The following is a 24,953-nucleotide window of genomic DNA, read 5'->3' on the forward strand; positions in this document are numbered from 1 at the left end:
TCAAGTTTCTACCTACTCCGGTCCATCTTTTACTCAGTTGCCAAAGTAATCTTCCTAAAGTTCAGGTCTGACTATGTTAGCCCCTACTTAGTAAATTCCCTCATCCCCCTATCACCTCAAGAACCAAAAAGAAAGTACTCCAGTTAGCCATTCACAAATTGGCCCTTTTCTACCTTTCCAGTATTCTTTTCTTAAATCTTTCTTTACTCTGTATCTTTTTTAAAAAGTACTTATCTGTCTCTCTTTCCAGTATTCTTACATTTTCCCCCTTCTTAAGTACTACATGATACAGCAACTCTGGCCTCCTATTTGCTCTTTCAGTATGATTTCCCATCTCCTATCGCCTTTTCACCAGCTGTCCAAATTATACATTTATAATGTATAAACTGTGTCTGGTTATATCTATACACACGCACATACATATGTACACACGTTAACATTTATTTACATAGATCCACATATACATGTTTGTATGTTGTCTCCCTTATTAGAATGTGAGCTTTTTCAGTGAAGACACTATTTTTTGCCATTTTTTTTCTTTCTCTAGGGCTTAGTTCATTGCTGTTTTCATTCATCACCAGACTGAAAAAAAGAATGGAAATACTGCCATCTCGTGGGCTGCTAGGGGAAGCTATAGAATCAAGGGTTTAGTACAGGGGGCCCGCAACCTATGGCTCTCGAGCCATATCTGGCTCTTTTGAGGGCCAGATGTGGCTCGTTCTGCAGGAGCCATAAAGTTAATTTTTTTTCAGGCTCTGTTACAGGAGTGCGCACTGTGAGCACTGTATGGCTCTCACGAAATTACATTTTAAAAAATGTGGCGTTTATGGCTCTCACGGCCAAAAAGGTTGCCAACCCCTGGTTTAGAAGTTAACCAGTTTCCCTTTCTTATCTCCTTAATAGTCACAGGGAACTCTAGGCTTCCTTGGTTACCAGTGTGAGTAAGCCATTCAGTCAGAAAGTTTTTCCTTTTGTATTAATTTCCTCATCTGCAAAGAGGTTGGGGGTACTTGATTTCTTGTGTCCCTTCCATCCCTAAGTCTATAATTTGCTCAAGTCTATTCTTTAACCCTTCTTCTTAGATTCTAGTTGCTGACCCTTGAATTAAATTCCTTATATTTCTGTATACCCTTTCTCAGTATTCCTATATCTAGTTGTGAGATGCCCATGATATTTTATGAAATGTTTGACAAATATCAAGTATAATGTGAGAAAAAAATTTTGAATGCAAGAAACTTCCATTCACATTTAATGAACGAAGAACATGGAAATGATTATGTTTGATGGATGCTGAAGGGAAACTGAAATGTTTATTGACATAGGGATAATAACTCTGAAAAAATGCCTTTCTTCTACTATGCTATATTACCTTTCCAAATGAAAACCGAGGCTTAAAAATTCTCTTTATTTATAAGAGCTACTCTGAACTGCCATTTACTAGATCTAGTATTGGAGTGCTGGGCTACTAGTTACATGCAGTATAATAATACTGAATATTAAAGAAAATCAAACATTCATTTTACGCTACATTTAAAAAAACTTACCACATTGTTGCCTCATCTTCAACTTATAGATCTCTGTGATCCTTGGATCTTTTCCTGACAAATATAACTGAAACACTTTTTTTGGTCAGTCAGTATTAGTAATTTATGAAAATAAAACATTTAGGTGACTTTTTTTTTTAAACCCTTACCTTCCTTCTTGGAGTCAATACTGTGTATTGGCTCCAAGGCAGAAGAGTGGTAAGGGTAGGCAATGGGGGTCAAGTGACTTGCCCAGGGTCACACAGCTGGGAAGTGTCTGAGGCCAGATTTGAACCTGGGACCTCCCATCTCTAGGGCTGGCTCTCCATCCACTGAGCTACCCAGCTGCCCCCTTTAGGTGACTTTTAAAACATAATTTATCCTAAAAAATTCAGTTCCCATTACTAAAATTGTTGGTTCTGAAAAGGAAATGGTAAATACTTTGATGGCTTTTCTAGACATATTTTTTCATTTTTTATTGTCATGCAAAACACAGTTCCATATTGGTCATTGTTGTAAGAGCACACTCAAACATAACCAAAGCTCCCAAAATAAAACCATAAATACACTGATGTGAAAGACGACTCCAACAGTTCTTTCTCTGGAGGTGGATACCATTCCCTATCATGAGTCTTTCATGATTGCCCCAGATCAGTGCATTGCTGAGTATTCAACTTTTCACAGACAATCATCATCCGGTATTGCTGTTACTGTGCTTATTTCACTCTGCATCAGTTCTTGCTGATCTTTCCAGCTTTTTCTGAAAGCATCTTGCTTATCAATTCTTTTTTTTTTTTTAAACCCTTAACTTCGGTGTATTGTCTCATAGGTGGAAGAGTGGTAAGGGTGGGCAATGGGGGTCAAGTGACTTGCCCAGGGTCACACAGCTGGGAAGTGGCTGAGGCCGGATTTGAACCTAGGACCTCCTGTCTCTAGGCCTGACTCTCAATCTACTGAGCTACCCAGCTGCCCCCTGCTTATCAATTCTTATAACACAATTGTATTCCATCACCAGCATGTACCACAGTTTGTTGAGCCATTCCCCAATTGATTCCCTCAATTTCCAATTCTTTGCCACCACAAAAAGAGCTGCTATAAATATTTTTGTACCAGTAGGTCCTTTCCCCATTTTAAATTAATTAATTAAGAATACTTTTCCATGGTTATATGATTCATGTTCTTTCCATCCCCTCTTCCCTCTCCCCTCCCAGAGCCAACAAGCAGTTCAACTGGGTTTTACAAGCATCATCGACCAAGACCTATTTCCATGTTATTAATATTTGCAATAGAGTGATCATTTAAAGCCTACATCCCCAATCATATCTTCATCGAACCATGTGATCAAGGAAATGTTTTTCTTCTGTGTTTTTATTCCCACAGTTCTTTCTCTGGATGTGAATAGCATTCTTTCTCATAAGTCCCTCAGAATTGTCCTGGATCATTTCATTGCTGCTAGTAGAAAAGTCCATTACATTCAATTGTGCCACAGTGTATCAGCCTCTGTGGACAACATTCTCCTGGTTCTGCTCCTTTCACTCTGCATCAATTCCTGGAAGTCTTTCCAGTTCACTGGAATGAATGGAATTCCTCCAGTTCATTATTTCTTTTAGCATAAAGTATTCCATCGCCAACAGATACCACAATTTATTCAGCCATTCCCCAATTGAAGGGCATCCCCTCATTTTCCAATTTTTTGCCACCACAAAGAACGTGAATAACATGTATTTTTCCTTATTATCTCTTTGGGGTATAAACCCAGCAGTGGCATGGCTGGATCAAAGGGCAGGCAGTCATTTAAAGGCCTTTGGGCATAATTCCATATTGCCTTCCATAATGGTTGGATTAATTCACAACTCCACCAGCAGTGCATTAGTGTCCCAATTTTGTCACATCCTCTCCATCATTTATTACTTCCTTTGCTTTCATATTATTCATATTGTCTGCTAGGTGTTGGGTGGTACCTCAGAGTTGTTTTCATTTACATTTCTCTAGTTATAAGATTTAGAACACTTTTTCTCATGTGCTTATTGATAATTTTTATTTCTTTATCTGAAAACTGCCTATTCATGTCCCTTGCCCATTTATCAATTGGGGAATGGCTTGATTTTTTTGTATAATTGATTTAGTTCCTTATAAATTTGAGAAATTAGACCTATGTCAGAGGTTTTTGTTATAAAGATTTTCTTCCCAATTTGTTGCTTTCTTTCTAATTTTGTTTGCATTGGTTTTGTTTGTACAAAACCTTTTTAATTTAATGTAATCAAAATTAGTCATTTTACATTTTGTAGTATTCCTATTTCTTACTTGGTCTTAAATTCTTTCCTTTCCCAAAGATTTGACAGGTATACTAGTCTATGTTCACCTAATTTACTTATAGTTTCCTTCTTTATATTGAAGTCATTTACCCTTTCTGAATTTATCTTGGTATAGGGTGTGAGATGTTGATCTAGACCCAATCTCTCCCATACTGTTTTCCAATTTTCCTAGCAGTTTTTGTCAAACAGTGGGTTCTTGTCCCAAAAGCTGGGATCTTTGGGTTTATTGTATACTACTTTCCCTTTTTTTATTATCCATTTGGGATACAGACACAATAGATTTTTTTTTTTAACCCTTACCTTCGGTCTTAGAATTGATACTGTGTATTGGTTCCAAGGCAGAAGAGTGGTAAGGGGGTTAAGTGACTTGCTCAAAGAGACACAGCTAGGAAGTGTCTGAGGCCAGATTTGATGTCTTTAGGCCTGGCTCTCAATCCACTGAGCCATCCAGCTACCCTGACCCAGTAGTTTTATTGCTCTTTGGGCATAGTTCCAAGTTGCCCTCCAGAATGGTTGGATCAATTCACAACTCTACCAACAATGTATTAGTGTCCCAATTTTGCTACGTCACCTCTTAACATTTACTACTTTCTTTTACTGCCATATTAGCCAATATGATAGGTGTGAGGTGATACCTCGGTGTTTTTTTAATTTTCATTTCTCTAATCAAGAGGGATTTAGAACATTTTTTTCATATGATTATTGATGGCTTTGATTTCTTCATCTGAAAATTGCTTGTTCATGTCCTTTGGGAAATGGCTTTGTATTCTTATAAATTTGACTTAGTTCTCCATAAAGTTGAGATGTTAGACCTTTATCAGAGACATTTATTAAAAAAATTTCCCCCAGTTTGTTGTTTCCTTTCTAATGTTGGTTAGATTTGTTTCGTTTGACAAAAGCTTTTTAATTTAATATAATTAAAATTATTCGTTTTCCATTTTATAATTATCTTTGGTCATAAATTTTTCCCGTTTCCAAAGATCTGTCAGGTGAACTATTCTGTGTTCCCCTAATTTCATTATGGTATCACTCTTTAGATCTAAGTCATATATCCATTTTGACCGTGTCTTGGTATAGGCTGTGAGATACTAGTCTATACCTAGTTTTCGACTTACTGTTTTCCAATTTTCCGAGCAGTTTTTGTAAAAGAGTTCCAAAAGCTGGGATCTTTGGGTTTATCAAACACTAGGTTGTTGAGGCCATTTACCCCAGAATATTGTCATTTCCTTCCTTGGCCAGAACCAGATGATTTTGATGATTGCTGCTTTATAGTACAGTTTAAGATCTGGTAATGCTATGCCCTTATCCTTCACATTTTTTCCCATTAGTTCCTTTGATATTCTTTACTTTTTGTTCATCCAGGTGAATTTTATTATTATTTTTTTTCTGTTTCTATAAAATAATTTTTTGGTAGTTTGATTTTTTTAGACATTTTTGATGTCCAGATGAAATTATTTTTGAGCAATTTCATAATGTTCAAATACATCCAGTATTTGATACTGTTGATTTGTTAGTAAATTACTACCATTGTGTTATACTGTAAAGTCATTATATGTTTATTATTGGCCATATATGGTGATCATAGTTCCTATTTATTTAGTAAAATTTCTCCCCTTTGATAGCCCTGTGAATTGTTGTTGTTGTTTAGTTTTTTAGTCATATCTGACTCTTCTTGACCTCATTTGGTATTTTTTTGGTAATCTTATCCAGCTTATTTTATCAAGGTTTCTGGCTCTAAGGCAAGTGAGCTTTCTGCTCCAGAATATTGTTCCTATTCCCTGGATCAGGTAGGCAGTGTGCTGCAAGCTGGCTGCTTGGTCTCAATTTAGCAGTCAGGACTACCCTGCCACTTGCTCCTGGACCTGTTCATCTTTTTTAATGAAAACAACAAGAAGACTTTGAAAAGCATTGCTTATCTGGTTGTGATGGGATGGCAGTGTATTGTTAGCTGGTTGACTATCTGAATGCACCAGCTAACATGCAACTGCTATCCCATTGCATCTCCCATGACACAGACAAATATCCATGCTTTTAGTTGTTTTGTTTTTAGAATGATATAGAAAAATGATGGGGCTGTGATACACTGTTTTGGTCTTTATTATCATTGAACAATTAATTCTAACAATTATAACTCAGTGAATGACTTGATAGTTGCTTAGGAAATATTTTAATTATTTTTGTGTTTTGAGTTTAATATTTTTAAAGTTGTTTAAAGGGTGAAATAACATTTTTCTAATACTTTAAAAATTTAGGAAATAATGATGTTTGAATGGAAAGACTAAAGCAATCAAGATTGTCCACATCTATCAGGTTAAAGAAGCACATATATTGAATTTTACATATTTAAAATTAATTACAGGAAGTGACTATTCAACAGATACTTTAAAATGCCTTTTAATTCTGGGAGTCATAAGAAGGGAAGGAGATAAAAGGAAAAAAGATGGAGAAAAAAGGGAATGAAGGGAGTCAGAAGAGTTATGGGGGAGAGAAAAACAGAGACATTGATGAAAAGGAAAAAACAGAGGGAGAGAGACTCAGTATATGGTTATTGTTGTTTGTAGCTCTTTCACAATTCTATATTTGCAGGGGCTCCCACATATGGGGGAATGGAATGGAGAGGATGAAAGACTATTTTTTGTATTTTAGTATCTCCAATGAGAATGCCACTCCTCCATGAGTGAGATGAATCAAGTAGAGGGTTGAATTGGGCCCACTCCTAACACCTTTCCCTGTGTCCTCTAGTTTAATGGCTTTCCCTCTCCTCCCCTTCATCAAATTGAACTTAAAAAAAAAAAATCATGATCCCATGAATGTGAACCATTCATTGTTATGTTATGTTTATTTTAATATAATAAAATGAGTTTGGGTTTCTTCTGAAACAGCATGTACCCGTACTTTTCCTACATGTTCATTTTCTTTTCTTTTTTTAAAACCTGATAATATTGTTTTTTGTTTGCTCTGGCAGAAAATCTAGGCGACAGTCTGGTTTTAGTGTATGTATGTGGTGATTGGGCAGTGTATTGTTAGTTAGCTGTTTTTCATAAGTCCAGCAACTGCATACACTTCCATATTTCCACATGTTCTTTCATCAGGCCCATTTGGTTTAAGAAGATTGTTTAGAGCACATGTGAAAATTTCTTTAGAGATTCCTTTAATATATTTGTATTAGGCTTAATGAATAAGTGCTTTTTCTTAACTCTGACTAAAGGTGCTTTGCCCTTATTTTTGTTCATCTTTCCATCACAGCATAATTGTAGTTTTTTATAGCATTCTTTGCACAAAGAAAGGAGACAAAACCCTTTGTATGATTCCTTCTGAGTGTATCCTAGTGGTGGTCTCTCTTCCATTTTAGGCTGAAGTGGAGACTATTCAGACATCCAGTTTCCCTGTTTCCTGAGAACTGTCAGGAGAAATGTTCATTATGTTTAATATAAGAGGGATGCTTTCTACCTTATAACACAGTGGTAAGAGGGTCCTAACTAGGAAGCTCCTAACAATTTCAACTTAAGTGCTCTCTGGCCCATTACATACAAGTTAGAAGGCTTTTGGCTCAGAGACAAGATTTTCTCCTTCTCATAAAAATGTAAAAGAATTCTTAGGTGTTCATACAACATAAGAATGTTTTCCCTGTTTTACAGAATCAACCGGTAGGTATTTATGAACCACCTAATATGTGCCTGGTGCTACGGTAGACAGTAGTGAATACATACAAATAACTTCAAGGGAGTTAAAGGGCAGTTTGGGAGAAAGGGGACTAGCAGTCGGGCCCTTATACGAGGCGTCATTTGGTAAGGGGTGACTAAGGAAGAGAGCTTTAGCTTCTTTGAGAAGCATGGGGGGAGGGGCGGCGTGGCACGGCAGGGAGAGAGGAGAGGAGCCGCTGAAGGAGGGGGGCAGGCCGCGCTGGCGGAATCGCAGTGCGCAGGATGGGGAAGAAAGGTTAGGACTTAGGTTTGGAGGGATTTTAAAAGCTAAACAGAGCGATTCTTTTTCTTATTCTAGCAATGCTGTGGAGCTCTAGGACTTGACTGATGGGGTAGTGACGTGGCCAGCTCTGTGCTTAGACTGCAGCTGCGTGCGCGCGGGCTAGGCGGAGGCAGGGAGAAGGCGAATGACGGGGTTGTGAAGGGGAAGAAATGGCAAGTGTGGAGACCGATGAGAGGAGTGGGAGGACAAACGGGAGAAAGGGCGCAGCTGAGGATGGAACAGGTTTCTGGCGGTGGGCGAGAGGATGACTTCTATTGGCAATGTGTTGAGTTGGAGCTGTCCGCAGGACATTCGTTTTTAAGTGTCGACTGGTCCCGTGGGAGAGATCGAGGGATCTTTTAGTCTTCTCCGGAGAGATGACCATCCGCCCACGGGAGCAAATGAGAGAAGGGCACCAGACAGGACCTGTGGAGCATCGGGAATTAGGGGCGTGAAAGGGAGGCCAATCCCAGAAGAAGGAGCCGCCTTGATTAAGACAAGGAGAACGAGGACCCAGCTTCAAATTCAGTCTCGAAACATACTGACCTTATGACCCTGGGCAAGTCACAATGTCTGAGCCGGATACCCACCGCTCTCCGTTCTGCATTGGTAGAGGGAGTTTCCTCCTCTGGGAGTTCCTTTTCTAGTATACCTCACCGCAGATGGAGGGTTTTTGTTTTTTTTTTAAAACCCTTAATTTCTGTACTAGTAACAACAGAAGGGCAAAGCCTAGATGAACGGGTTTAACTGACTTGCCCAGGATCACACAGCTAGAAAGTGTCTGAGGCCAGATTTAAACCTATGTCCTCCTGCCTCCGGGCCTGGCACCAAGACACCTACCTGCCCGGGGAGAGTCTTAGTGTAGGGACAAACTGTAATATGTTGGGTAGATCCATGAAAACCCTATGCTCCTCTGGAAAGATTTCCATATTAGCATTTGTTCTTACCTTCATGCCTCAAACATCATCATTGTCAATTCATCCAAATAGTCTGAGATTGTTTGGTCCAGACTCCTCATTTAGGGATGAGGCAGCTGAGATCCAGAAAAGCTAAATGCCCAGAATTACCTAAAGAAATAGTGGCAGAGTGGAGAGCAGGATCTGGGCATCTTGAACTCTTTTAGTAATCTCCTTAAAAAAACCTAGAATTTACAATGCTGTTTCTATTATAGTGTGGTCCTTATCTGGTTGGTGGTTATTGTTTTTTTGTTTTTTTTTTTTTAAGAATCCAGAGGCTTGTCTTTAAAAGGAAACTTTTTTTTCCTCTTTAAATTCTTTTGTTTTAGAATCAATATCTGTTTCAAAGCAGAAGACAGATAAGGGTTAGGTAATGGGAGTTAAATGACTTGCTCAGGGTCACACATCTAGGAAGTATCTGAGGCTGTATTTGAACCCAGGACTTCTAGTCTCCGGGCTTGGCTCTCTATGCATTGAGCCACCTACCTGCCACTAAAGGAAACTTCTTTAAAAAACAAAACAAAACTCATAATGTAAGTCTAGGTAATTAAATACTAGATGTGTTTCTGCAAATATTTCTAGGCATGTGCTCCTTTAAGAACTTAGTTTCAAAATCCTGAAATCTCTTCTATCAGTCTATCGTTTAGCAAAAGGATGGTTAAACTGGCTCCCTCTTACCAAGAATCCTCATCTTCAAAAATGAGGGCATATGTTAGACTAGAGAGAATAAAAATTCCATCTTGGTTCCTTCTTTGATGAATCTTAAAAAAAATCAGTATTATGTTAACATGCCTTCACCGTAAGTCTAAATCAGCAACTTCATTTTGGGTACAATTTCCACTGAATTAATTTCAATTCAACAAACCTATATTAAGACACTGGGCTAAGTATTGTGGATACAAAGACCAAAAAAAAGGAATGAAAAATAGTGCCTGCCCTGAAGGAGTTTACATTCTACTGAGGGATGCAAGTCAAGTAAGGACAAAAAGTTGATACTATCTTTTCATGTTAGCCAAATTTTATATGACTTTTTCACTTGGCTATTTATGCCATTTCAGGGTTCCTTTGACTTCATAGGAAAATATAATTAAAAGGCTAACTTACTGTTTAGAGGTATATTACTTGGCTAGAACATGACTATGATGTGATTGATGAACATTTTAAATTATGATTTGGGAAGAAAAAATAATAGTTCCATTCAGACTGTTATAACTAATGTAATAATTAGGGTTCCTCCACATTATTTTTGCTACCATTTTAATCAGTTGGTGGCAGAACTAATTCCTCCCAGATTCTACCTCCTCTCTGGCATCAAAATGGTCTAGCAATGAATTACTTGCTAAGTGGCCACTTCACTCTTAACAACAGAAATAATCTGCAATTAGTTGGTTTGAATAATTATAATTACTTTGAAGTAATTTTCAATTATTTACTCTCTAAATCTAAGATGTGGGCTGGACAATAAGCACCAGTTGTGGAATTAGATGAACTTTAGAGAAATGTGGGGAAAATGACAAAAAACTTATTAAAATTTGGAAAGTCTCTGCCTAAATAGTGTGATATAAAAACCATGTGACAGCTTTGTCAAAATACTAAGATGCACTAAGATATCAGAGACGTATAAAAATTTTATTTACAAATCTGAATATGCATAAGATTGCACATTTATGCTTTACAATACTTCCATTTTCCTTTTCTTACTAATATTAATCATAAAAATTTTTTAATCAGATGTTCAAATTTAATTGTCTTTACATAGTGCTCTGAGGTGATTACATAGTACTCTAGGGGTGATCAATTACAAGCACCAAAAAGGTTCACATTTGTGAAATGGACAATAGTGAGCTTTGATAAAGTATTCTAAATTTTTACTCTTTTTGATAGGGGTCTTGGCTATATTTAATTTTAATTTTATTTCCAGTCTGAATAATCTCTTTTGGGGGGTAGGGGAGGGCAGGGCAGGGAGAGGGAGGAACATCTATATCCTGGGGACTTATTTAAAAGACACCATCCTATGGACAACATTGAATTGGATACCAGAATTATTGGAATGATTAAAATGTGACCAAAATGACAGATATTCCAATGCTTTTGTAGATAGATTCTCAATGCTTAATGACATTTTCAAAGGTCTTCTTTCTTCTTAATGATGATTTGTCTAACCAAAGCTGCTACGTCTGGTCTGATGGCTTCCAAAGATTCGTCAGGTCTCCAGTATTTCACAACTTTACCCTCAGGATTGACAAGATATTTCCAAAAATTCCACCTTGGCTCCTTCTTTGATGAATCTTAAAAAAAATCAGCATTAAGTTAACATGCCTTCACTGTAAGTAAGTCAGAATCTGCAGCTTAATTTTGGGTACAATTCCCACTGAATTAATTTAATTTCAATTCAACAAACCTATATTAAGACACTGGGGCTAGGTACTGTGGATACAAAGTCAAAAAAAAAAAGAAAAAAAAAGAAAAAAGAAAAACAGTGCCTGCCCTCAAGGAATTTACATTCTACTGAGGGATGCAAGGCATGTAAATAAATACAGGATAATTAGAATAGGCAAAGATCCCTAACTAAATATGTGAGGACTTAGAAATCAGGAAAAAGTTGAAATGACCAGATTTTGATGTGCTATTTTAATTGTCTATAGAAGTGGTAGTGGGGAGAGTGAAATTTTGTTCATTTTGGAAGACCTCACTTAAATAGGAAATGTTAAAATTTTGTTGTATTTTAATAAATATTTGACATTGCCTATTAATGAACAAAATGATAATTTGACTTAATTGGTATGTTTAACATATAGTTGTTTGTAATAAGGAATACAATTGGTATGAAAACTGAAGAATTATATGCATATAATAAATTTTTTAAAAAGACTTTTAAGGGCAGCTGGGTAGCTCAGTGGATTGAGAGCCAGGCCTAGAGACCGGAGGTCCTAGGTTCAAATCCGGCCTCAGACACTTCCCAGCTGTGTGACCCTGGGCAAGTCACTTGACCCCCATTGCCTACCCTTACCACTCTTCCACCTATAAGTCAATACACAGAAGTTAAGGGTTTAAAATTAAAAACAAACAAAAAAAAAGACTTTTAAGATAGGAAAGGATTTTTTGCATCTTGATGCCATTTATTTCAAGACATTTGGTGTTCAATTTAAACTTTATGGATGAATATAATTTGGGCCACCTAATTGACTAATAATTTAGGGAAGATGCAACATATAAAGAAAAAATTGCATGGTAGAAAGCAGTTAACTTATCTTTGTCCATCCCTACTCAAAATTTTATAAGACCCAGGTCTCACTTGCATATAAACTTTTTATACTTATTTGCTCCCAAAACTTTGCTTGACTTGAAAGCAAACCTTGAATCAATACAACTTTTAAAATTCTTTGGGGGAAAGACTTCTGGAGTTAATGGGATTTCAGAAATTACTTGAGCAATAACAGGGGAAAAGATGTTATTGTAATTCTGACATGAAGATTGGAGGACTAAGATTTGAGTTTTGGAAGCTGAATATTAAACTTTGAATGAATATAGCAAACAATATACATAACTGTGGAAATTATCAAATAAAATCAGTAGTGGCTGAAAACTAAAGATCTCTTGCATCTTTCCTTCCTTTCCATTGCAATTCCCACTTATTACCTGTTTTTCCTTTGTTGAATATAACATACAAACTGAGGTCAAATGAACCTGACACAATTTTCTGATTTCAATGGTTTCCCATTACCTATGGAATTAAATTCTGTGATAACGACCCTAGCCTATTGGTTCAACATGTACTTCCTCCCCTTAGGCACCAGATGTTCAGCAAAAGAGAATTATTCTGTCATTCCTCAAAGATAATCGTGTATTTTACCTCTGGTCTTTTCTTTACCTAGTTCTCATGACCTAGAATAGTTATTGGAGTTCTATCTACCCTTAAAAAGGTTTAGTTGAAGTGCTATCTCTTTTATAGAGCCAGTTCTGCCCCCACCCCCACCCGAAGTAATCTTTAACTTTACTGTGTTAACACAATTCTTTGTTTAAACCTCTTAGCACTTAACACCTGTTGATTTCTATTATATTCAATTCGGTTTCAATTTAATGAACATTTCTAAGTGGATTTTTAAAGTGGATTCAAAGGGGAGGGCCAAGAAGATGCTATGAGAGATTTGAAGAGGGAGAAATCACTTCTAGCAAGGAGAATTGGGGAAAGCTTCCTGCAAGAGGCAGTACCTCGGTGGGGCCTGAAGGACCTTAACAGGCAATGGCTAGGGAGAGGTGACAGGAGAAAGGACAAGAAGCGGGGAAATGAGCTGGGCGGTCTGGTGGGAACAGAGTATGTGAGGAAGGGGACTAGGAGCTAAGAGCAGCCAGGGAGACTGGAGTCGGTTGCAGAGAACTCTGAATGCCAGGCCAAGAAAGACACAAGGTGTTAGGCATCAGGAAAGGTACAGTGACTGGACAATAGGATGGGGAGACTAGACTTGGATAGATCACTTAGGATGTCTATTCCAATCTCAAAGCTTGAGGATGGAGGCTGAAAGAACTTGAAGAGGTATTAATGGGATAATGGGTGTGTGTGTGTGTGTGTGTGTGTGTGTGTGTGTGTGTGTGTGTGTGTGTGTGTGTGTGTGTGTGTGTGTGTGTGTAGTCAAGGAAAACGGAAGGGTTGAGCATTGATCACCCCTTCAGATGAGAGTGGCATCACCTATTTAAAATAGGGAAGTTAGGAGTTGCACATTTTGGGAGCAAAGGGATGAGGATTTTGAGGTGCTGGTAGTCCAGGTGAGAGGTGTCTATGAGTAAGTAGGGCATTATAGACTTGGGAATCCATGTAGAATTGATAAATGAGGCTTAGGGAGGGGATGAGAATCAGTAGGAGTCCAAGTCTGGGGTATAGGAAAAAGAAGAGCCAGTAAAAAGAGACATGGAAGAATACAGGACTAGAAAGAAGCAGGGAGCATTTCTAGAAGACAATGAGATGGCAGTCAATAGGGTAACCTAACTATCCCCTCTTCTTGAAAGCAAGGGTCACCTTCCTCCTGCAACACCTACCAGTGCTTTGCATGGGGAAAAAAAAGCTTAATAAATGTTAGATTTGGCAGTGCATCCATGTCATCACCATTATCTAGATCAGGGGTTGGTAACATATGGCGCTTGAGCCATATCTGGCTCTTTTGAGGGCCAGATATAGCTCTTTCTGCAGGAGCCATAAAGTCAATTTTTTTTTTTCAGGCGCTGTTACAGGAGTGCGCACTGTGAGCACTGTACGGCTCTCACTAAATTACATTTTAAAAAATGTGGTGTTTATGGCTCTCACGGCCAAAAAGGTTGCGGACCCCAGATCTAGATTGTTGCAATAGCCTCCCAGTTTCCAACCTCCTTGTCAATCCAGTTTCTGCACAGCTGTAGCCACATTAATGTCTGTAAAGCCCACATCATGGCCTTGCACAAGTAGCTTCAATGGTTTCCTGTTGCCTCTAGTAGAAAACAGACCCCTCTGGGTGATGTTTCAAGCCCTTCACAGTCTGGCATGTTTCCTTCACACAGCTAATCTGGTCCACATTGTGTTCTCACACATTTTATCCGTGCATCTGTACAGAATGCTTTCACCTCTGCCCAGGGATCCCCAACTCCTTTAGAAATTACTCAAGTTCCATCTACCTGAGATCCTCCCTGATCTCCCCAGGTGACTTGTGTGCACCCTATTCTCCCCCAGAAGAATGTGAGCTCCTGGAGTGCAGTGTACCCTCAGCAGTTAGCACAGTGCCTCACTTCTTGAGAGTGCTGGCAGAATAAAGGAATGCTTACTGAGTTGGGGCAAGAACTACTTGTTTGACATTGTGTACATATAGGACTACAACCAATCATTGAATAACTCACCTTGACTCTGTCATGTTTGCTTTTTAGGATGTTAGGTCTTACCTTAGGAGTTTTCCCAGCTGCTTCATAGAATGTCATTAAAAGCGACAGATCCTATACCCCCATGGAAGATTGTATGGAACTTATGGGGGAAGATTGTATGGAACTTTTGCTTAGTCATATAATGGAAATGTGACTTAGGACTGGGTCATTCAAGCATGAAAGCTACTTTACTTTGGATCTAGTAAGCTTTTTTTTTCTAGTGAGCTTTTGAAAATAGCCAAACTTAGTTTTCTTATGATCATTATTTAGAGGTATGCAAAAAGAACAACGAAGTATTTCCCTATTATGTTTTTATGAAATTATGCTAATAAAATTTGCAGGATGAAATCTTTTCTGAAGTATGCTGCATAGCCATAGTAATGTTTCTCAAATTAAATTTAAATTTACACTAAATTATGATGGACCATTAATTTTGGGGAAATATAACTTGCTAAGAATTGTTTTTTAATAATAATATTAAAAAATACCCTCCCCACCTACTAAAGACTTCAATGGTTCACCATGGTGTGGTGTTGTCCCTGGGTTGAATAAATATTTTATGAAATGATGATGAAAAAAATCTGCAAGATGAGATCTTTCATGAAATACATTTTTCATTAAAAAAAAAAAGCTTTGCCAATAGCTATACAAATTGTAAAGGGCCTACCAAGTTGAGGATGAGCTGTTTTTTTTTTGTTGTTGTTGTTGTTGTTTTTTGGTCTAGGGATCTGCAGAGCTAAGTTTGGAGGTCATTTTCTTGCTGATGAATGAACAGGTGGTGAATTTAAGAGATCATGGCAGCTTATGAATACTATCTCCCAATGTGTGGAAGCATCTATATTTGTCCACAGAGTAGTTTTCTGACTGAAATCAAGGCTCCTTAAAACATTTAAGTAGAATAATATGAACTCACATTTACATAGGGCTTTACTGTTTACCAAGTGCTTTTACAGTTTGCAAAGCACACAGATGAGATGATTGTTTTGTAAGACTTTGTTAATGATACATTTCTGAAATGAGAAACAGAAAATTAAGATCTGGGAGTAGTGGGTTTCATCTCAAAAATGAGTCAATTAGAAAACGTAAGCAAGGAGGATATTTACCAATAAGGAATTTAAATGCCGGTTCTCCTTCAGATCCCAGAATCTTAATCTTGTGGAAAATGGGGAAAGTCACTCCATAGTTGGCTTTTACAAAAGCTTCTATTTCGTGGCTAAGGCCGGGCTCCGATTCTCCGAACTGATTGCACGGGAAAGCTAAGACGTTGAAGTGGAAGGAGCCGAACTCCCGGTGCAGTTCCTGCAGCGCTAAGTAGTTTCTGTCTGTGTGCTGGCAGTTAGTGGCCACGTTTACAATCAGCGAAGCCTCCCGGGAAAAAGAGAAAAGCCAGTCGGGAAAGTGAAACCTCGATATTTTTATAAAACCACAAGTTCAGAGAATAAAAACAACGACAGACACCATCGCATCTGGCAAAGCGGCTGCTCTTTGAGTCTATTACGTTTCTAAGTAGATAATATTTATAAAACAATGTAACAGTGCCGGACCTGGGGCTCCACCAGATATCACGGACAACGAGAAACACACAGGGCGGGAAAAAAGGAGAAACTTTATAAAGTTCGAGTGATCCGAACAAAAATGTTCTTTCTGATGTATCTACATTTTTCTGTGATAACTTTATCATTAAGTTATATTTTTCCATCTCCATCCCCATCCCCGCCCCCACACTAGTTCGTTTGTAAAGGATTCAAAGCGTTACCATCCACAAAAGGGATTCATTTAGGCTTCAGAAGAGAAAAGAAAACTGAACTGTATTTGGCTTGTGATATTATTTCAAACCTAGCTTTCCTTGGGGGTACGTGATGAGCGCGGGCAGTTCCCCCTGGGGTGACGCCCGAAGACCCGGGGAAGGGGGATTAGCAGTGACAGAAACCCCGGACCTCTCCCAGCCCCGCGTTAGGACCTGATGGAAAGCCGAGATGTCGCTTCTCTCAGCGAGGAGGGTACAAAGGGAGAGAATTCGCCCAAGCGCGTCATTGAAACCCAGAAATCGCGACTTACTTTGCCTCTGTACTTTTCCAAAGAAATAGTTCTTCCTCTGGAATCCTTCACTTCAAAAGAATAGAAGTCTTTGATTCTAGGTTTCAGGTACTTGAGCTGTAGCAGGAACAGCGTGACGGAGCACAGGACCATAGACAACAAAACGGCGATCACTCTGGCCTTGGGGATGGAGCACTTTAATGGATTCGGGGCTGCAAAGGGCTCCATTTTGGAGGGTTCCTGGGGGTAGTCTCAGCAGGCCTGGGATTGGAGGAGGAGCCGAAACCCTGAACCAGCTGCAGTCTTCCTTGGGCTAGGGCCCCCCCCCCCCCTACTTCCCTCCCTCCCTCCCCCCCTCCTCCCCTCCTTCGCTCTGCACCGAAGAGCCTCGATCTGTCTAGGGGGCGCGTCGGGAGACCGCCGCCGCACAGCGGGGGCTCCACAGGGCCGTAGGACAGGATAAAAAATCTTGTAGGAACAGTCCCCTGATTTTACTTTTAATTGGCCCTCGGGCCCTTTTAGAAGCAGCCAGAAAACATTTCGCCAGTAGATGGCGGTGCATTAGTTCCAAAAGATCCTGTTAGAAAAGGTCATTGGCATTTTATTTTTAACCCTTACCTTCTGTCTTAGAATCAGTACGGTCTATTAGTTCTAAGGCAAAAGAATGGTAAGGGCTGGGCAATGGGGGTTAAGTGACTTGCCCAGGATCACACAGCTAGGAAGTGTCAGAGGCCAGATTTGACCCTAGGACCTCCTGTCTCTAGGCCTGGCTTGCAGTCCACTGAACCACCCAGCTGCCCATTATGATTGATTTTTGAGGCGCAGAAAAAAGAAAAAAAGAAAAGAGCCTTAGTGGCCATACAGTCCACTCCCTTCACATAGTCAGGGATGAGGAAGAGGATCTCCTGAGAAGTGGAAGGATTTGTTGAGCACCAGGGTATCCTATGGATTGGATAAGAGCTTTTAGCATTAAGGATGGGAAACCAGGATGCTGAAACAAAATACAAACCAAACCAAAGCAAAAACCCCAAACCCTAAACATTTTTCTAGGCCTCTGTGTGAAGAAATAAATGGATGAAAAGAACAACTCTAAGATCCTCTTAGTCAATGCTTATCATAAAAGAGCCTGATGTGCTCAATAATTCCTTAAGGATCAGGCAGAGAAATGGGTGATGGGGGGAAACTTTGTGCCTGCTTCAGCTCCATTCCCATTACTTAGGTTTGTGGAGAACAGGTCACCCCTCTATGGAATGGGGTCTAGGGGATAATGAGGGCTCAGTCATGACATCCTCAAATCCATGATTTATTCCTGACCTGCCTAGAGAAGGGAAAAGGCTGCAGGTGGGGGTATTTTATGGGGTTTGGGGGGGTACTTGGGGCTCTGTGCATGTACATGGGAAATAGAACACATATTTATAGAGTGGTTGCTACTATAGTTTTTCAAGTAATTCTTGAGATTAGATAGAATTTTGAAAGAGGCAAATCTATGTAGCTTTGGGTTGCACCATCCCACCCTGTCTCATTACAGGCTCCCTGCCTTCCCTGCCTCTTCACCTCTCCCTATAATGCAGACAATAGTAGTACCCTCTTTGCTGCTCACTTATGCCCAGGGTCCCTCACTTAAGTTTGCCATATTCTAGATCAGGGGTGTCAAATTCAAAGAGAAATGGGGATGCTAAATCTATTACAGAAGCTTTAGGATCCCTGCTGCCACATATTGACTGAGAAAAAGTTTTCTATGTTATATTGCATTTTTGTTTTGTGAAGTATTTCCCTATTACCATTGGGAAAAAACCTTATCTGCCATCTTAGAACTAATATTGTGTATTGGCTCCCAGGCAGAAGAGCAGTAAGGTCTAGGCAATGGGGGTTTAGTGATTTGTTCAGGGTTGCATAGCTAGGAAGTGCCTACAGCCATATTTGAACCTGGGTCCTCCTGTCCCTGAGCCACCCAGCGGCCACCCACAGCAGGGTTTCTTAACCTGAGGGCTTTGAACTTGTGTTCTTTTTTTCTTCTTTTAAAAAAAATCTTGACAGTTATTTCAAAATAATTGCCTTCCTTTTAACCCTCTTACTTATTATTTTATTTTATTCATTTAAAAGTATTATTCAGAGAAGAGATCTGTGCAGAGACTTCATCAGGCTTCTAAAGGGCTCTATGGCACAAAATAGGTTAAGAACTGGTCTACAGTGCATGTAGAAGCCAGAACCAAATAGAACCATTGAAAGAGGAGCCTTGACAGGAAAGGAGAGTCAGTTGTCTAATCTGCTTTAAACTTGGAAAGAAGCACATAGGCATCTGCTGACTCACATAGCACAGCCCCAGCCCCAGAGGGCAAGATTGATCAGGGAGCTACATGAACTCAGGAACAATTCAGACCTATCCCTTCTGTGGCATTGTGATATGTGGCCTTATTTATTAGAGGCCAAGAAGTGAGATGAACCCACCAGGTGGTCCTCTCTGGAAAGAGACGTTTTCTTTGTTGTGAGACTTGTACATAAGTTCTTTGCATTGTTTTGTCAAGTTAAATTAAAGTTTTCCTACATTTGATGCCTTGTTAGTTTGATTTCTTTCGAGGGAAAGCTAAGTGACCTTTAAGATACATGAACCAGATTCTGCAGGTCCCCATGATAGACCCTGGTTTGGGGCAAAACTAGTTATAGAAACTATGATTGAAAATCCCTCAAGGCAAATTCAACAGATTGTATTGTTCTAGGTTCCCAAAGACACAGATTATATTGTAATTTGTGATCTGGTGATTAATATGAAGTGGGACATTTAAAGGAGACTTCTTAGTGTACTCGCTAAAGATGTTTGCTACAGTCACGGAGAATCTCTACATCAGAGAACAAAAGGAAGAGGAATTCCTTTTTATCCCCTTCTCTCCCCTCTTCCCACCCCACTTCTTCCCTTCTCTCCCTTCTCAGAGATGGTAAGCAATTTGGTCTGGGTTATACAAGTATTATTATGCAGAATCTATTTCCATATTGTTCATTGTTGTAAGAGAATATTCATATAAACCAATCCTCCCAAATAAAGTAATGTGAAAGATAGCATGCTTTGATTTGCATTCTAAATCCAGCAATTCTTTCTCTGGAGGTGGATAGCATTCTTTGTCATAAATCCTTCAGAATTTTACTCAATTATTGTATTACCAAGAATAGCTGTGTCTGTCACAGTTTGTCATTCCATGATATTGCTGTTACTGTGTACAATGTTCTGTTGGTTCTGCTTATTTCACTCTGCATCAGTTCATGTAGATCTTTCCAGCTCTTTCTGAAATCATCCTGTTCACCATTCCTTCTAGCACAAAGGTATTCCATCACCAACACACACTACAATTTTCTCAGTCATTCCCTAATTGATGGGTATCTCCTCAATTGCCAATTCTTTGCCACCACAGAAAGAGCTGCTAGAAATATTTTTGTACAACTAGGTCCTTCCCCCTGGCTCCCCTTTTTAAATCTCTTTGGAATACATATCTAGTAGTGGTATTACTGGATCAAAGGATGTGCACAATTTTATAGCCCTTTGGGCATAGTTCCAAAGGAAGAGAAGTTTCTTATTATAGATGGTGATTTCTTATTATAGATGGTGAGGTCCTCCAGATACTCCCACTTACACATCACTGGGTGATGATTGCTTCAAGCCCTGGAATATTACAAAGCTGCCTTAATGAGATCCAAAACTCCTAAAGGAGACTGGCCTATCAATTCTCATAGTAGGCTGAAGAATTACTAATCCAGGCTATGCTATACAGCTCAGGGATCTGGTCCACTTACTGAAGTGACCGTTGATCAGAATTGAATAGGAGAATAGTCGATTGAGTTTTGTTTTGGAAAGTGCACAGTGCTGCCTTTGATCTCAGGTTGCCTCCTGAAACAAACATCCATCCTTCTAGTACCATTATTTTTCTGGAAATGTTATATAGCTAGGAATCAGGTAATACTTAATCTCTAAAGGACTGAAATTACAAGTCATTCAAAAGGCAATGGGAATAAATGTTACATCATATTACTGATGAAGTATATTAGAAATGACATAAAAGAAAAATCTAGGAAAGTGTGATTGGAAATAGGAGAAGACCAGTTATATAATTAGACTTGAGGATTTATAGATAGAGTCCAGGAGCTTTACTGGAGTCCATAGAATTCTAAGGGACCCAGAGGAAGACCTCTGGCACTTTGGTTAGAACTTCTATGGAGGAGATCCTGGGAGAACTTGGGGGCAAGAGCCACACAAGATGAGAAGCTGTCAGTGTGTTCCAGTCTATACCCTGCTGGAATTACCTACACTGAGGTGATCACAGATCTACTGAAGCCAAAGTATAATAGTAAATCCTTGTTAATTTGCTTTTTCAAACATGAAGATAAACCAAATAACACAAAATAGAGGAAAGAAGAGCAGCAAGGTGGTTCAGTGGCTAGAGTGCCAGGGATGGAGATGGGAGTTCCTTCTGGGTTAAAATCTGGCCCCAAACACTTTCTAGCTGTATGACCCTAGGCAAGTCACTTAACCCCATTGCCTAGCCCTCACTGCTCTTCTACCAATGTTACCATCATTTCTACGACAGAAGATAAGGATTTAGAAAAAATAAAGAAAAGGACAAAAATAAAAAATATCCAAGTACAGAATGTATGTGTGCTATGTTACTTCTAGAATGAGATAACTTGTTTTAGTCTTTTTTACTCAGCTTCTTCAAGTATTAGTGTTTATGATCCATACCTACACCATTTTGTTGCATATACAAGTCCCATTACATTTAACTTAATGAAAATTTATTTAGCACTGACTATATTCAAAGTGCTTTGCTTGGCTCTGAATGTAAAGATTAAAAAACATTAGTCTTTGCCCTTCAATTGCTTGCCATCTTGTAAGGGAGTATGGAAAAAATTTATGGATAAGTTTAATGGAAGTTAGAAAATAATTAAGTAGATAGGAGAGTTCATAGTGTCCAGCGAGGCAAAGAAAAAAGAGATTACTTTTGGATGTGGAAATCAAGGGAAGGCATCATAGAAGAAGTGACACCTGGTTTGGGTCTTGGAGATGGAGAAGAATTTCTATAGGCAGAAATGGCAGTGAGAGAAAAATGCCATCAGGAGAAATACAGGTCAGAGGAAGAAGAGATAAGTTGGGATGACTGGTGATTCTCACTGAGGGATATAGACAAGAACAAGGTAGTATCTCTCCTCCTCTTCCTCCTCCTCCTCCATCATGTTCTGTCTTAGAACCATCTAACTGCTTCAGGAATATTGTCTTCGTAGGGCATACATCTTGGATATAATGGAAAACCTAATGACTATCTACTTCTTATGATTCAGATGGGGACAAATGATATTCTTCCTTTTTATTTAAAATTTGTATTGATATTTCTTGTTTTTATGTTACCTTAATTTCTGAATATATTCTTCCTTGCTTTTCTACTCAGTGAGCCATTCCTTGTAACAAATAATGAAAAGGAAAATAGTAGTCCAGCAAAACTAATAATAGATAAACTCTCTGATGGTATATTCTATTTCTAAATCCATTATCCTCCATATATGCAAAAATAGGAGTTCATTTTCTTATCTCTTCTTTGGAGCCAAGCTTGGTCATTATACTTATTTTTTCCATTTTTTGTTCTTTCCATTTACATTGTTGTAGTCACTGTGTATATTATTTTTCTGGTTCTATTTACTTCCTACTGAATCAGTTCATATGCATCTCCTCAAATTTTGAATTCTTGATATCCATTGTTTCATGTGGAGCAGTTTTTTTTCATTATGTTCATGAACTATAATGTTTAGCCAGTCCCTAATGAGAACTCATGGCCTTAGCTGTCTATACCTAAATGTACAGAGTATTGGTGATAAAAAAGATAAATTATATATTATATTATATAAATATTTATAAATCTGATCTCATAGGTAACAGTAATAATAAGTTACAACAAAATGTTACGTGATCGGAATTTGACCATTAAAAAAGTAAGAGTGGTTAAATATATTAAGAAGTTATGTTTATATGAAGAAAACTGAGAACTAGAGAGAAGAAGAAGCATGAAAAGCAATTCAGTGAGGGTAAATATAGAGAAAAATGGAAAGGATCATATGGCAGGAATAATATGAAAGAGAAAATGGATGTTAAGCTTGGGAAGCAGATCACAAATGACATCACGACATCATAACAGTGTGCTTGAATGACTTCCAACTATCTAGATGATTGCTAAAAGCAAAGATACATTCTGAACTTGCTTAAAAAATAATTTAATTCTGGATGGAAATGAGGATTGCATCTTTTTGATGCAGTTCTGTATCCTTCCTAAGCATCCTTTCCATGCTGTTGTTTTAAGTAAATTGTTTTTTGTTAAGTGTCAGATGGTGTATTACTGTCTCATTTTCCAATCTTGAACCTGAACTAACAGACTGGACTAAAACATCCTTTTCTTTCCAAGTAGACATGATATAGTGACATAGATATCCACGTAGGTTAAATGATAGTAAAGTTAATTGAGTTTAGATTTGTTTGAATGACTGGATTCATTAATAAACAAATTAATGTCAACTTAGAGGGTGCCCTTGAATAGTATGCTTTCACCAATTCACCAATGGCTTCTATCATCAATGACTTTCATTCAGTGACTTGGAGGAAAACATAGATGTCATGTTTCTCAAATTTATTGACGGTATGAGACTAGGAGGGAAAGTTTAAATACTGTACCACAAAATCAGAATTTTTAACAAATGGGCCAAATCTAATAAGATGAAATTTAATATAATAAGTATGAAGTCTAACATTTAGGTAAAAAAATAACACTGTAGAAGTCCATATCTGGGGAAATGTGGCTGGAAAACAATTTACATTAAAAACCTGGACTTGAATGAATTACAAGCCTAAATAAGGCAACAATGTGGTATGGCAGTCAAAAAACTAATGCTCAGAATGATGGAGGTGTTACAGAAGTAGAATAAATAGGACTTAGCATTTGATAGGTTGTAAATAGTGGAGGAAGGGAAAGAATCAAATAGAAATCATGTTTTGAGCCTGATGGACTAGACCAGTGATGGGCAAACTACGGCCCACGGCCAGATGCGGCCCCATGAAATGTTCTATCTGCTGGGCAACATTATTCCTTATTTGACAAATACAACGAATAGGATACAATGCAATGAAATGTCAAAAAGTTGCCTTAGAAACAGACTGACAGATGAGCATTTCCTTTCCTTTGGCTCCCTCTTTAAAAAGTTTGCTCATCACTGGATTAGACCAATGATATCTTTATTTGAAAAAAGAGAAAACTAGACCAGATGACCTTTGAAGTTTCTTCCAACTCTAGACTTAAGATGCAGTGATGAAACATAAAGAGTTAATATTTTATCATGTTGCTCTTGGGGTATCATCAGGAAAGGCAAATGGAGATTTCCATTGCTGGGAGGCGGTAGAAGGGAGATTACCAGCAGTCCAGTTCCCCTTGGGGGCAGGACAATTTCGGAGTGAGAAGAGCCAGAGACCCAGCAGGTTTGCAGTGGCTGATCTGAAGTACCATCTGTTGATTTTTATTTTTATACCCTTTTTTTATGATCTCATACAGCTTTTGATTTTCCCGTACATTCAGATTCACATATTAACTTTTGAAACATCATATGATTGGCATTTACTAATTATCTTACTGTAGTTAAACAAAGAAGCAAACTTGTCAAGAATGATTCATTATGGCCTGGCTTAGTTGGAACTTATTATTTTCAGCCATCCGTAAGGTATAAGAACATCAGTTCCTAGCTAAGCATAATTATATTTTAATTAATTAAATCATGTATATAGTTACGTCATACTATTCATTCCCATCATCAATAAAGGAGATAGTTATGGCAGTTGATTACATCCAATAAGATACAATAATATCAGTCTGGTCCAAATTTTGTTCCCATGCTGCTCTTTCTGCTATAGAGTTAATAAGAATGCAGTTCTGGTAGGGTGATTCTGTGCTAATTTGTCATTCCCTTATTTTCCTTGTGTTTCGCTGTTTCTTTGGTCTGTGGGAGTTTGGGAACAAACTCAGGCCAGGTAATTTCTTGCTGGGAACTCTAGAAACTTGCATTAACTCACTAACTGCTGGTTTTTTGGTGGGCTGATTATAGGGGACATTTCTATACTCTAGGGGGTTGTACAGGGGTATATTTTGAGATAGTGGGTAGTCTGTGTCTGTGATTGTTCTTGCCATGAACCTGTATTGTTTTTCTGTGTCTCCTTGAAGCCGAATAAGGATATTGATTGCAATAATCTCAATGCAAGT

General features: G+C 38.5%; 2 protein-coding genes across 5 annotated transcripts in view; one reads left to right on the plus strand and one right to left on the minus strand.

The window, feature by feature from the left end:
• Positions 1-24,953, plus strand: part of CDC20B (cell division cycle 20B) — a 69,655-nt gene that overhangs the window by 3,688 nt on the left and 41,014 nt on the right. The gene's annotated exons all lie outside the window — the stretch shown is intronic.
• Positions 10,403-16,929, minus strand: GPX8 (glutathione peroxidase 8 (putative)). 4 transcript variants are annotated; one of them, XM_044657739.1, is made up of 3 exons: positions 16,702-16,929; positions 15,747-16,008; positions 10,403-11,048 (listed from the first exon to the last, which is right to left on the minus strand). In XM_044657739.1, the coding sequence occupies exons 1-3, from the start codon at positions 16,906-16,908 to the stop codon at positions 10,885-10,887; spliced, it is 633 nt and encodes a 210-aa protein (XP_044513674.1). In that variant the 5' UTR covers positions 16,909-16,929; the 3' UTR covers positions 10,403-10,884. The 4 variants fall into 4 exon arrangements, with proteins under 4 accessions (XP_044513674.1, XP_044513676.1, XP_044513675.1 ...); XM_044657741.1 differs by having other exon boundaries at positions 10,404-11,048; positions 15,747-15,882; positions 16,855-16,910; XM_044657740.1 differs by having other exon boundaries at positions 10,404-11,048; positions 16,855-16,910.

The sequence above is a fragment of the Gracilinanus agilis genome, chromosome 1 (genome assembly GCF_016433145.1).
Source record: "Gracilinanus agilis isolate LMUSP501 chromosome 1, AgileGrace, whole genome shotgun sequence".
Classification (NCBI taxonomy): domain Eukaryota; kingdom Metazoa; phylum Chordata; class Mammalia; order Didelphimorphia; family Didelphidae; genus Gracilinanus; species Gracilinanus agilis.